We start from the raw sequence: 15,153 nt of genomic DNA, 5'->3' as shown, positions 1-15,153 counted from the left end.
TACAGTAAATTTTAAAAGATAAACTTAGTTGTCACCCTGACGTAGTCTTAGTACTTTGGAAGATAAATAGCATCTATTTTCCTCCCTCCTTCTCATTTTGCATGGGAATGTTCTTCTCCTCATGCTGGTTAACTAATAATAAATTAGTAATAATAATATTTAAATTTAATATTTACTCTCAGTTTTGTATCATTTCCCCAAATGCTAGTTTCTTGTTTTCTATCTCATTCTGTGGCAAAAGAAAAGTGAACGCAAGGTAATAAATAATCTTTATATTATCCAAGAAGAAATCCATAGTTTTGAAAGAAACATGAGGAAATCCGTCATTCCTGCCTCTCTATTTTAAAGTTCTTGCTCTATAGAACATTAATTGTGCCTCCTTTTGGAATTTATTTTAAGAATGAATTGACCAGATTAAAAATTGGTGAAAGGTGTACGTGTATGCATGCAAAGAAACACATATATACATATGTTAAATTTCATATGCTCATATGCACACGTGTGCACATGTACCATACATACACTAATTTCTTTTTATTAAATTTTTATATTTGATGTTGAAAGTGAAGTATAGTCTACCTAGTTTGAAAGGGCTAATGTAACCTAAACAAGATTATCAAAGAGATTCAGTCTAGAATTAAGGAGAAATTTCCTCACAAGAGAACAATTAATCAGTGGAATACCTTGCCTCACAATCCAAATTGTGGGTGGTCCATCACTGGAGGTTGTCAAGAAGAGAGTAGACAACTTTTGCCCGGAATGGTATAGGGGGTATGGTATAAATTGAGTAGCAGAGATATCACCCTGTCAACAAAAGTGCATATAGTCAAGGCTATGGTCTTCCTAGTTGCAATGTATGGCTGTGAAAGTTGGACCATAAGAAAGGCTGAGCGCCAAAGAATTGAGGCCTTTGAACTCTGGTGCTGGAGAAGACTCCTGCGAGTCCCTTGGACTGCAAGGCGATCAAACCGGTCAGTCCTAGAGGAGATCAACCCTGACTGCTCTTTAGAAGGCCAGATCCTGAAGCTGAAACACAAATACTTTGGCCACCTAATGAGAAGGAAGGACTCACTGGAGAAGAGCCTAATCCTGGGAAAGATTGAGGGCAAGAGAAGAAGGGGACGACAGAGAATGAGGTGGCTGGATGGAGTCACTGAAGCAGTAGGCGTGAACTTAAATGGACTCCAGAGGATGGTAGAGGACAGGAAGGCCTGGAGGAACATTGTCCACGGGGTCGCGATGGGTCGGACATGACTTCACAGCTAACAACATAGATTGAGCAGGAGGTTGGACTATAAGACTTCCAAGGTTTCCTCCAACTTTATTAGTTTTCTGTATTAGTTTTCCTTCCTATCTCCTAGCACAAGAACTCCTTGCTAGGGAATGTGGGAACATTTACGAAGAGATGTAAGGTACAAAAGTTGGAGTTCCTGGCATTATCTCCTTTACCCATTCAATTTCATGCATGAAGTAAATTAGAGAAATGTACTTCATGCATGAAATTAGATGGGTGAAGGAGATAATGCCAGGACCTCCAACATTTGTAACTTACATCTCTTCGTAAATGTTCCCACATTCCCTAGCAAGGAGTTCTAGATTTTTTGGTCAAAACAACATTGTGCAACTATTTCATCTTTCTTCCTTACTAGAAGAGAATCATTAAGAATTAAAAATGGAGGAAAAGAGTTTAACTTCTCCAAAAACTGTGTTTCTGAGTGAGGGCAATAATAGAATCCTAGCCTTGAAGTATGTGAGGGGGCAAAAAAAAAATTTTTTTTTAAGGCAAAAGAAGATACCAATAGCACATGTGTTACTGCTATCTTGTTCAAGTAGGTATAACTAGATAGGTCAATTCTTCGAGGTAGTCCAGAGCAGGAAACCAAAAAGATGAATACTAATAGTACTTTTATTGTAAGGTTACAATAACAGAATTGTGTAGGAGCTTTCCTTTTCCTTGCCTTTATGCGCCAGAGAACTTGGAAGAATCAAGTTTTCTCAAAATACATTTCTGGTTTGGGCTCAGATTTTTCTTATCTGAACAATGTCTAGGCTGCAGGTCTTCCTCTTCTTCAAGGTTATCTTCCACATCGATTACACCAGTTATGAGACGATGGGATGGGGTGGAGGGACAAGTTAAGGAAGACTGGGTTAGGCTTTCTTCGTCTAATGTTAGAGACCTTCCTTTAGCAGCGTGGAAAAGAAATCAAAAGGAACAATATAAACATAATTGAAATGTATGCCATTGCAATAACACGTAGAAATCATTTGGTGGTAAGCACTAAGTTCATTGGAATGGCTCTTGACCATTCTTTATTGAGCCAATTTCAATTAATTTAAAAAAATGGCAGTGTAGCTTGCAGAAGTAGGAGAAAAGTGATCCTGATCAAGACTAAAAAGAAAGAACAAATATTTAAACCTTTCCTGACCCCATGCTAGGAACCTGCTCCAAATGTTTACTTTTGTGATTTCTTTTTTATTTATTTATTTATTTTATTTATTAAATTTTTATACCGCCCTTCTCCTGAAGGACTCAGGGCGGTGTACAGGGCAATAAATATCAAAAGTGTAAATACAAAAGTTAAAAAAGAGATTAAAAAAATTAAATAATTATGCCCAAGAATACAATACTAAAAATGTGTTAAGAACTTATTTAAATCCCATCAGACCAGGCCAGATTGTTCAAATAGATAAGTTTTTAAATCACGCCGGAAGGAGCGCAGGTCGGGAGCCATCCGGAGCTCAACCGGAAGGCGGTTCCACAGGTCTGGTGCGCCCACAAGGAACGCCCTCCCCCTGGGGGCCACCAATCGACATTCTTTGATCGGAGGCACCCTGAGGAGGCCCTCTCTGTGGGAGCGCACTGGACGGAGGGAAGTTGATGCCGGCAGCAGGTGCTGCCATAGGTAATCCGGACCCATGCCATGTAAACAAGAAGAAAAAACAGATGCATATGTAAAGTAATGAGTACCTTAATTACTTTATTTTTTCTCACAGAAGTGCTTCAGACTCATCCTCAGACTCTTAAAGCAATTTTTCCAGGAAACAAAAATTGTCACCGAACATGACTTGAACAGAATATTCAGCAGTGGTTGCACTGATTCTTATAACCTTACTGCAGATAAAGGAATCGGTTTTTCAGCAACTGTAATAGAAGTATCAGGAAATAATTCTAATCTACCTCTGATTGTCTGTACCGATTAGAACTATACATGGAACTATCTTTTTTCAGTAGAGGAAGGCAAGGTTCAGGAGTAAAGCACGCAAACAAGCATGTTATTTTTATTTGGCAATATTGAAGAGAAATCCATGTGAACCAAAATGATCGTTCTCAAATCTCTGTGGTCAGAGTGGAACTTGGCTTGGAGGTACACAGTACCATCAGATCTGTTCTGAAGCCAAGCATCTTATGTTTACAAAAAGAAGAAGCTATAGGCACATACGTATACAGCAGTAAGAAATACTTAAGAATCTGGCTTGATGGAACATAGTCTATGGGAATTTTGTTTCAGTTTTGTGTCCTTGGCCCATCCATCCTTTTGGGGCCTGTAGAATCTCACTCAAAATACGTTCTATGAATATCTGAACTTTCTCCATGATACCTAATGAAATGCTAATGATGCACTTTTTTTCTTCCAGGTTTCATTGGTCAGTTTAGTAGCCAATGCACTAGGCTATTCTGAATTAGGTGCCATTAAATCACTTCGAACACTAAGAGCATTGAGGCCTTTAAGAGCTCTGTCACGATTTGAAGGAATGAGGGTGAGATGTTAAGAAAGAAACCTGAAATTAACATTTTCATGAACTAAATCTGTTTCAGCAGTATAAGCAATGATGTATTAATGTAGAAATGTTGAGCTTTTTTCACTACTATTTCATGCTATGGTCATAAGTACTTTCAAAATATTAAAAAAAAACACCTTTCTATTACCTTCTTTGAGATATCCCCCATAAATTGTTTAAGCCAACTTTAGTGCTTCCACACATTATGTTGTGTTTCAAGTATTAGGACATTCTTCAGGTGTTAAGGATATATGTACGTACATGTATGTGAATATCAGTATAGATAACTACGATACATGCATTATGAATCACAAAGGTGTATTTTCTAAAACTCCCAAGTTATTTATGTTGTATACACAGAAAATTAAAAATTTTGAAGTTTTGATTATCCACGTTAAGAAATATTTAAATTTAAAAGACATATCCATTGAGGGATTCCACCCTAGCCTAGGCACTAGTGGATCAGCCAGATCTTTAAATCCTTCTGGAACTCCATTGGGTGGACGCTATCCAGATCTCAGAAAACCTGATTCCAGAGAGCAGGTACTGCAACAGAGAAGGTACACTTCTTGGGTCTGCATAGATAACACCATTTGATCAAAGGAGCCCAGAGCATGCAAAGCAAGTCAGCTGATATCAGCCAGGCAAACACACAACAGGGAGGTGGTCCCTCAAATAACCAGGCCCTCTGCCGTGTATGCCTTTGTAGGTCAATCGCCTCCAGAAGCAAAGCGGAGGAGTTGAAACTTCCAGGAGGTTTTTAAGAGACCAGAGCCCATTGTACTATTTAAGCTATACAGTGACTAGTGCATAAGTGACTGTTTTGAGGGCCTCCTGATCCTGGAAATGATGCAACTGTGCACCAGATGGACCTGTGCAAGGACCTTCCTGATCACAGTTGCTGTCCATTGTTGAACAGAAGCTATGAATCCACAAAGACCCCCCAGATTGGCTGCATTGAACCAAAAGATCATTCATCTCTCCCCAAATTGTTAGTTGGGGCTACGTACATTGGTTGTTACCTTTTCTTGTCTCTCTATTCATTTCTTGAAATCTATGGCTTCATATATTATGCATATTTATGTTCTTGTTCCAGCCATTATTTATCAGACATATATGTACTTTTTACTTGTTCTTGGTATGTAACCTTTTTTCTTTCTTTTCTTTTTTTGTCTCCTCAGTGCACGCAAATGTTATGATTCCATCTTACCAGGTTTTCGTTTTCATTTTTTTTTACTTTCTGTAGCATTTGGTTTCTGTTTTGTCTTTTGGGCGGGAGAGTAAACTTTACCTTGCCTTCTTTTGACGTAGTGTATTATTTTCCATACAATCTGTGAATATAAACAGCTTCAGTTGCAAAAAAAAATAATAATCTAGGCCTTCTTCCCCTCCCCCCTCCCTTTTTTCCCCCTCTTCAATATGTAACCTAGGTGGTTGTTAATGCCCTTATTGGAGCAATTCCCTCCATTATGAATGTGCTTCTGGTTTGTCTCATATTTTGGCTGATCTTTAGTATTATGGGTGTGAATCTCTTTGCTGGCAAGTTCTACCATTGCGTTAATACCACAACGGGTGAAATGTTCAACGTCAGCGATGTCAACAATAAAACTGAATGTGATGAGCTCATACACAACAATCAGCAAGCCCGATGGAAAAACGTGAAAGTTAACTTTGATAACGTTGGGGCTGGTTATCTTGCTCTGCTTCAAGTTGTAAGTAATATTCTTTCTACCCCCACTGTATATAAAAATCACTATGGAAATCATCTAAATTCATTGAATTCACTCTAAAGTTCCACATAAGTTCCAGTGATACTTGCTTGTACCAAGATCCAGGATCAAAAGAGTTGCCTTTGGTAAGATGGGTGACTATATAGAGTAGATTTAATTAAATAAATAAAAGCAGTAATGAAGCCGTTGCAGGCACTGTTCACATTGGAATTTCTACCAGTAAAAAAAAAATCCTGATTTAAGCATGATCACACCAATGATGCTCTTCTCTAGATGCCACTCCATCAGATATAAGGCTTGTTATAAGAAAGGAGAAGTATTGTAGGTGTTGTCAATCTAGTGAAACTCTCTTCCTGGGGAGGTTTGTTTGTAGAGGCAGTTAGAGGCGGACAAATCAAAAGGAGTAAACTGATATATGGTAAGCCATTTTTGAAATGATACAGTTCTGTATCAATATTGCAAGTATCTTTAGTGACTCCCACAGGAAATGCAACAGTGAGAAAATTCCAGTGGATCGTGATGGTGGGATTCATATACCTTGTCTACCATTATTAGCAAACTCTACTGATAGGGTGATTCTGGGCTGCTGCTGCTGTAGCGACAACATTCCTTTTGTGGAGTTAATACAATAGGATTTGAAATGTCCATTCATTGTTCTTGCTTGCACAAGATTAATTTATTTCTAAGAAGAGACTGAGATCAGGTGCACAGCTTGGTTCATTGGTATTACCATTTATTTGGTGATCCATCCACACTTCTCATCTCCAAAGCCTATTCTGTTGTGCAGAATATTATTATGGCTGCCTTGATACCTCTTCGTATTGAAGTGAAGAGTGTTATTAATTTTATTCTCACGCGTACAATACCTTTTTAGATAGGTTGGGCAAAGAGAAAATAGTTGACTCAAAATTATTCACGGTGAGCTCTGTGGCTGAGAGGGACTTAATTTCCCACGTCCAGATCCAGTAATCCCATCACTACGTCAAAAATATATTCAGTAAAATATAATAAAAACATCAGTAGAGTATAGCAAGTTCACTAATGCAGGTGTACCAATTCTTATTGTTAGCCAAATTCAGGAAGTAAATACACCTTTTGAGGGATCTTCTAATTTTCCTTTGCATTAGTTCTAGTCCAATATTATTGTATCAGCTTCCATCTTCTGTAACATATCAGAATGCAAACTAGATTGTAAAGTACTGACTCAGCTCTTCCATTAAATGTTTAGATCAATATTCCCTGCATTTATGCGGCAAAAGTAAAATCACTACATTTAATGCTTTGTTTATTGGATTTAGACTTCAGAATTCCAGGTGGGCTGCAGAAATTGATATGACCAGTAGCTAGCAGCATAGAAATTTAGAAACCCCCTAACTCTTTGCTGCCACTCAAGTCCAATCTGGATTGTTGCAGCTTACATTTGACATCCTTGCACACTGTGAGGTGTGCGCAGAAGTAGAAAAAATGTTTTATTTCTGAAACAAATCGTCCTGTTTTTTAGATTCTGTTGAATCCTCCCAGATGAATTGTTCCACAAACCTGAATGTTTTGGTTGTTCCAGGCTTCAAAATGAAATCTGGGGTCGATGAAGAGGACAAAGGCTTCACCCATTTCTGCCCTCCTTCCATCAGCAGTTCCCCATGCAACATATTCGTTGGCCCTTCCACCATCTTTCTAGCGCTTTCCTGCACTCCGTCCTGTCAGCTGCCTCCAACGTGCCCATTAGCTTGATAGTCCCTGGTCTTCCTAGTGTATTTTTACCTTCCTTTCAGCCACTGCCAATGTCCCAGTGTGTATATTCCACAGAAGTGCCTGCCAGCAGCTATTTCTGCCATTGTTCCTGTGCTCCCATGCCGCATATTCTACCAACGTTGTCTATTCGTCAGCTTTAGCTGCCAGTCTCCTTGACTTTATCCTAGTTCCCCACACCCTCACACAGCCCTGAATGAAACAGCTGACACATTCACGTTTTGAGTCATACATTCATCATTTTGCACATCCTTAGAATTTCCTCATGACCAAGTTACATTCCACTGATTTTAACAGGACTTTTCAAAATAGGATTTTCCCCCCATGTCTGTATCTCTTTCACTTTTTCACTGAACTTTCACTCATTCTGATTCTGTTTAGGCTACTTTTAAAGGCTGGATGGATATTATGTATGCAGCTGTTGATTCACGGGATGTAAGTATCCTTTCATATTCTATTAAACCCAGAGAAATGTCTCTGGTTCATAACTGTATATGTCGTATTTTGTTAATAAGAAATACTTAAAAGTGTTTCTGAGTTGTTGTAATTGATAACAAGCTTTACAGGAATGATAAACTGAAAGACATTTGCATTTAGTAGCTTGGATCCAGAAGTCCATTCTGGGCCTGGGCAACAAAAAAAATTAGCTACTGTTTCTCCTGAAGTGGTGAGAACCAGCTGAATCCCACCACTGAATAGATTCCTAATTTGCAATTGCTGCATTACAAAAGAATCTGATTACTGCCTGCCTTAAGTGATTGTATTATTTTATGTCTTGTAGGTAAAAGAACAACCCTATTATGAGGACAACTTATATATGTATCTTTATTTTGTTATCTTCATAATCTTTGGATCATTTTTTACCTTAAACCTCTTCATTGGCGTCATTATAGATAATTTCAATCAGCAAAAAAAGAAGATAAGTATTTAAAGTGTTTGCTGTATCCTCTGGAAGTAAAATCTACAATTTAAAAAAAACAACACAAGAAACCCCCTTAAAATGTTAGAACAATATATATTTAAATATTTATATGACTACTACTATCTTGTCATCCTGAGTTTCCAGTAGGTTTTCTGCTATCTACAGTAATGTCACCATTATTAGTTTATTTCTTTTTTATCTGTAATCCTCCTCCCCAAACACATCTTAACTTTCAGTGCAGGAACCAATATGAAGGTAAAGAAATCAAATGTTCTTATGTACTGGTTGGTAAAATGGGGGGGGGGGGAAATAAGGAAGTAAGAGTATATAAAACTAATTTCTTCTAAAAAAAATTTAAATTTTATTTTAATTCCATTTATATCCCGCCCTTCTCCGAAGACTCAGGGCGGCTTACAAGCTTAGCAGTAGCCTTCATTCTATGTATATGCCTGCTTATTAGGGCTTTCACACACACACCCAAGCGGCATTATTACAAAGTCAGCTTGATTGCCCCCAACAATCTGGGTCCTCATTTTACCTACCTCGGAAGGATGGAAGGCTGAGTCAACCTTGAGCCTGGTGGGATGCGAACCTGCACTAATTGCAGGCAGCTGGTGTTACTTAAGGAGGCATCAGCCCACTGCTCCACCAAGGCTACTATAGTACATCTTTTCACTGGTGGGCCCTGAGCCTGATCCCAACACAACAAGCTAAGTTGAGAAAGTGTGGTTTGTTCAGAGTTGTAGTTTCATGAGTGACGGGGGTGGGCGGGCGGTTGGTGGGGGGGTGTCAGGACTTTACAGTTCAGTGCAGCATGTGATCTGGTCTTGACCTTTACAACAATTGCCTGTTTGTATTTGGAATATTAACTTCATATGAGGAGTAGACATATTTATTTAATAAAACATATTTATTATTCCAAAAGATGATCAGGATGGGCAACAGCATAAAAGCAAAACTAAAAAGGGATCAACAAGTCAAAGCATAGTTAAACTACTAGACGTATAAATGGTTGAATCATAGAAAACACTACAAGGCTCAGTTCAGGAAGTGAATTCTAACTCCCTTTCCAAAGGCAGAAGGAGAAGAGGGGCTGAAGGCAACTCCTAAGAGTAGGCATTTGATAACTAGGAAGGGATGCATGGGAAGACCCTGTTCCATATACACAACAGGAGGGGTGTGTGTGTGCTTTTTAAATAAGACATTTCCTGCAGCCCTTAACATCCAAACAAATTCATAACAAGAAAGGTTCCTAACAGATCATTAGGCCCTAAACCAGGGGTAGGCAACCTTGGCTCTTTTATGACTCCTGGACTTCAACTCCCAGAATTCCTGAGTCAGCTGACTCAGGAATTCTGGGAGTTGAAGTCCAGGAGTCATAAAAGAGCCGAGGTTGCCTACCCCTGCCCTAAACCGTCCAGCGTATTAAAAATTAAACTCTTATGTCTTCAATTCTGCCTATAAGATAGCTGAAACTAATGCAGTTCTTTTAGCATAAATATAATATGTTCCTGGAATTTTAACAGTCGTTTAACAATAACTTGCTGCATTTTACATTACTGTAATTGCTTTGGGACACTGTTCAAAGATTGTTTCACACACAGCATATTGCAATACTCCAAACCCAACCAAGACATAAATAATTGTGCCTGTGCTTAAGCTTTACAGAAAGGTTGTTGCTTGGTATGGCAGGCATAATTCTGTAAATGTGCTTCTTGGCACTGGGGGATACAAAGACAGATGTGGAGAAAGACTTTCCTAGATTATAAACCTGCTCTTTCAGGAAGAGTTTAACCAATCCTGCTTTAACTTTTTTACTTATTCTGTAGTATTCTATATTGATAAATATTCCCTGGACAACTAACAAAACTACAGTTCGGCAACTAAAACAATGAAAACATTACAGCCATTCTGTTAAAATGATCCAGTGGTGAAACTAGAGAAAAGAGATACCTTTAATGGTACTTCCTTCTTCTACTACCAAATGTAGACCAGCGAGAAGGGTTATATATTCTTTTGATCTCATAGCCGAAAAAGAAATCTTATCTTGTGTAACTACCTTCCATATTTTGAAGGGCAAGATTAGGTAGAAAAAGTTACTCAGTACCATGCGTTTCCATCGGCCGTCCTGTACAAGTATAAAAAGACACCATTGGCTGAAAGACTCTGCTCCTGTGGCTCAGGAGAGGTGGAGACCATTGGACACATACTCCTTCGATGTTCCTTCTATAGACCTATTCGGGGAAAAACATATCCTCCCCATAATTGATAGGTATCCTGGTCGTTTGGAAAGTATTTATCTCCAGTGGCTGCTTAAAGATGAGCAGGCAGTGATCACGGCGCAAGTGGCTAGATTCTGTGCAGCAGCATTGGGGATTCGCCAGAAACATGACTAAACATTTTAGATTTTTTAAATAATCTTTTATAATTACTTTTATTACTTGTTTTATCCAGTTTTAGACTATATTCAATGTATTTTTATTGTCAGGTCAGTATGATTCAGTTTTTCTGAAGCTAGCTAGTTTTTGTTATACTGTCTATAAAACTAGGCAGACCTTGGTCGCCCATTGATTACATCATTAACTGTAATATATTGCTATGTCCTCTTGTGCTGGTTCTGTTTAGTTTTGTTGTATTTGGATGTTTTAATTTATGTGTCGGCCTTTGGCTGTAATAATAAATTGAAATTGAAATGCTCAGTGTATATGGTATTATATAGAAATAAGTTCTTAAGACTCTTCCAGGCCTTAAATTTCAAACCCATTTCTTTTTATTTGGCCTAAAAATAGACTCGGGCCAGTGGATATTACACAAAATTGTGATTATATGGTGTTATTATCAATGGATTAAAATGTGTTCATCCATCATTACACAAATCAATATGGCAACATGTTGTGTAACTAGTTTTGATTTTATTTCTTTAGTTTGGAGGACAAGACATTTTTATGACAGAGGAACAGAAAAAATATTACAATGCAATGAAAAAGCTGGGCTCCAAAAAACCACAAAAGCCAATACCGAGACCAGGGGTAAGGATTTCTGTTTCGAATATTTTCTGCTCTTGGACCACGCTTTCTAACTCTTAGCATCTTGTTCAAAATAACATGGAGTGCACTTATTGTAATTACATGTGGACAATGAAATATGTAAAATTGTAGCTTGTGTTATCAAATTTAGGATTTGGGTTCAAGATTTGATTTTTGTTGTTGTTTTCTTCTGATTAGTACAGTCATCCATTCCCCAAAGAAGAGGGCATGAACATTAGTGAAAAGAAACGATAAAGAAAAAATAATAATCCGATAATAAAATTATTTTTGCATTATTAACATTTTTTGTTTTTTTGTTGTTACAGAATAAATTTCAAGGATTAGTCTTTGACTTTGTAACCAAACAAGCCTTTGATATCAGTATCATGATTCTTATTTGCCTTAATATGGTCACCATGATGGTTGAAACAGATGACCAAAGTAAAGAAATGGAAATTATCTTATCCAGGATTAACCTGGTATTCATAATTCTTTTCACTGGAGAATGTATACTCAAACTGATTTCACTTCGTCATTATTATTTTACCATTGGCTGGAATATTTTTGATTTTGTCGTTGTCATTCTCTCCATTGTAGGTAAGAACCATTTGTTTCCAAAATTAAACGATGGCTAAAATAATTTACTAAATTGCATTAGAGTTCTAATTCAGTAATAGATTTGTAAACTGATTCATTAAAGTCATGTACTATTTTTTTAGATTCCCAGTTTAGTAGTAGGATTGTTTAATGCCAACAAGAGTTACAGTAATAGTAATTGGCAAATACAATTAAATATAAGCATAATCAAAATGATATATTGAAGCATATACAAAAATGCCAACTTCAAATACAGACTTTTGTTGAATTTAAGTGCAATCAAGACATACTCATGGAGGACAGGGTTGCTAGCAGCTGCATGCTATCACCTGAATCACAGGCAGCTTGTCTTAAATTGGCAGCTTCTGGCAAACAATAATGGGAAGTTACTTCATGCATCTTATTGGACATTATATATCATGGAATATGATATTATATATTGCATAAGCCATCATCCTGATCCAACAAAGCTTTTAAAATAGTCTAATAAACAAGTATAAAGGTTGAGAATTCTCCTTTCCCTTCTCATAGGCTGAAATTCTCACATTAATCTGCTTGTACACCTGATAGGTTGATCTTGTAACCCAGTTAAACAGCATGTCTTAAGACAGTGGTAAGTAAATCAGAGGATAGATGAAAGGAAAATCTGGTTTGGCATTTTATTTGAGTCAGCTCATGCAACTGAAATTTTATAATAACGAGTTAAAAGGCATATGAAGAGAATGCAAGAGACAAAATAAGGGATGATGATCTTCATTGTTGTTTGAGTTTTTTGGGTGCCTTTGAGTCTGTTTGGACTCTTGGCAACTGCCTGGACAAGTCCCTGTGGGTTTTTTTGGCAAGATTTTAGAAGTGATTTGCTCTTGCTGACTTCCTGGGGCTGAAATCAAATAACTGGCCCAAGTCACCCATTTGGCTTTGTGCCTAAGGTGGAACTAGAACTAAAGGTCTCCTAGGTTGTATCTTGATGTCTTAACTCAAGGGTCCCCAACCCCTGGGCTGTGGCCCACAACATGGCCTATTCAGAACCGGGCCGCATGAGAGGTGTGCAGCTCCACTCGTGCAAATGGCAGGCCAGCATGCACACATGCCCAGTTCCACTCATGCAAGCGGCAGGCTGGCTCGCCAGTCTCGTGAGTGGAGCTTTGCACATGTGCATGCATAACAGCCTGCCACTCGCATAGCCTGGTTCCCCTCTGCCCCCCAGCTGATTGGGAACCGCTATTTTAACGATTCCACCAAACTGACTCTCTCTTCGTGTGTTAATGGACAGTATTTATTTGTTTACTGTAAATATAAATGTAAAATATATTTAGTTATATAAAACTACAAGGTCGTTTCAGCGTCTGACTCCATGGCTGCACAGTTCCCTGACAGAGCCAAAGAATTTTTACACATTTTTTTTGTGTTTGCAAATTGATTGTTTTAGAATTTGCCTAAGATAATGAAGATTAACAGTCTTAATTTTTCTTTACTGTTAAGTTTGTTGCTTGTTAATTTTTTTTCAACCTACCAGCATCTAATCAATATGTTTCCTTTGGACTAATATAGCAGTTTATATTTAAGAATCATTTAAAAATATTTTGTTTTAATTTTCATGTATGCCCAGCTTCTGCTTTATAAAGTAATGAGAAATACTGGGTGCTGTTACAGTGTCACTTTTAATTTTTTATTTTTATTTTGCAGGAATGTTCCTCGCGGAGATCATTGAGAAATACTTTGTGTCCCCCACTTTGTTCCGAGTAATTCGGCTTGCCAGGATAGGTCGAATCCTGCGTCTAATCAAGGGGGCAAAAGGGATCCGCACCCTGCTTTTTGCCTTGATGATGTCTCTCCCTGCCTTGTTCAACATTGGTCTCCTCCTTTTCCTGGTTATGTTCATCTACGCCATATTTGGAATGTCCAACTTTGCCTACGTGAAGAGAGAAGTTGGCATCGATGACTTGTTCAACTTTGAAACTTTTGGCAACAGCATGCTCTGCCTCTTTCAGATCACCACCTCTGCTGGCTGGGATGGCCTGCTAGCGCCCATCCTGAACAGCGGGCCTCCAGACTGCGACCCGGAGATAGACCACCCGGGTAGCTCAGTCAAGGGAGACTGTGGCAACCCTTCAGTTGGGATTTTCTTCTTTGTCAGCTACATTATCATCTCATTTTTAGTTGTAGTGAACATGTACATTGCTGTCATTTTGGAGAACTTCAGCGTGGCTACCGAAGAAAGTGCTGAGCCTTTGAGCGAGGATGATTTTGAGATGTTCTACGAGGTCTGGGAAAAGTTTGATCCGGATGCGTCCCAATTCATAGAATATAGTAAACTCTCTGATTTTGCTGCTTCGTTGGATCCTCCTCTTCTGATTGCAAAACCAAACAAAGTTCAGCTTATTGCGATGGACCTGCCCATGGTGAGCGGTGACAGAATTCACTGCCTCGACATCTTGTTTGCCTTTACCAAGCGCGTCTTGGGAGAAAGCGAAGAAATGGATTTACTGCGAGTGCAAATGGAAGACCGCTTCATGGCAGCCAATCCATCCAAAGTTTCATACGAACCAATCACCACCACATTAAAGCGGAAGCAGGAGGAGGTGTCCGCCACCGTCATTCAGCGGACTTTCAGGCGTTTCCTCCTGAAGCAGAAAGTTAAAAAAGTAACTTCTAGGTATAATAAAGAAAAATGCAGAGACGGCAACGTCCTACCAATCAAAGACGTGACCTCTGATAGGTTTCATGGGAATTCCAGTCCAGAGAGAACAGACAAGAGCTCCTCCACCACCTGCCCCCCTTCCTACGATAGTGTTACTAAGGCAAACAAAGAGAAATATGAAAAGGGCAAAACAGACAGAGGCTTTAAAGGGAAAGATATAAGGATTAGCAAAAAGTGAAACCGATCATTTGCATTATTTGTTCTTCAACTTGTTTACAGCCTTTGAAGGGGATGTATTTGTCAGCAAAGCTCCACTGGAGAGTTATGCTTAAACTGTCAGTGTTTATAAATATATTACGTGTATATCTAGGTATAGATATAGACACACGCAGACATGTCACTATATAGATATGTACGCTCTCTTTCAAGGTTAGTGCCTCTTAATAAGACAGTGACCCCCCCCCTTCGTCACCAGACCTTAACTCTGGAAAACAAAGTGGCCGCCCCTTGTTGCTCTTGCAGCAAAAGAGAGAGAGGGGTGACACTGCTGCTCAGTGTAAATTGGGCAAAGCCATTACACGTTCAGTAAAGTTACAAGACACTTAATTCAGGAAGTGTTCTCACTGTGTGTTCTTCAGCAGCCGCATTCGCCATATTCTCGCATGTGTGCACACCAACACACAGTATAGGTGAATTTATCGTGTTGTT

At 38.6% G+C, this 15,153-nt stretch overlaps 1 protein-coding gene across 1 annotated transcript in view; it reads left to right on the top strand.

Moving 5' to 3' along the window:
• LOC310642018 (sodium channel protein type 3 subunit alpha-like) overlaps positions 1-14,683 on the top strand; it is a gene marked incomplete at its 3' end in the record, with an annotated part of 69,910 nt that extends 55,227 nt beyond the window's left edge. Inside the window, 7 exon segments of the mRNA XM_083365395.1 lie at positions 3,637-3,759; positions 5,211-5,492; positions 7,641-7,694; positions 8,041-8,178; positions 11,106-11,210; positions 11,534-11,804; positions 13,491-14,683. Of these exon segments, the coding sequence (XP_083221521.1) occupies positions 3,637-3,759; positions 5,211-5,492; positions 7,641-7,694; positions 8,041-8,178; positions 11,106-11,210; positions 11,534-11,804; positions 13,491-14,683 (2,166 nt within the window).
• Positions 14,684-15,153: the final 470 nt, after the last annotated feature.

This window comes from Vipera ursinii, assembly GCF_947247035.1.
Source record: "Vipera ursinii genome assembly, chromosome: 1".
NCBI lineage: Eukaryota > Metazoa > Chordata > Lepidosauria > Squamata > Viperidae > Vipera > Vipera ursinii.
Note: the sequence above shows the minus strand (reverse complement) of the source record. Positions and strands in the feature narration are given on the sequence as shown.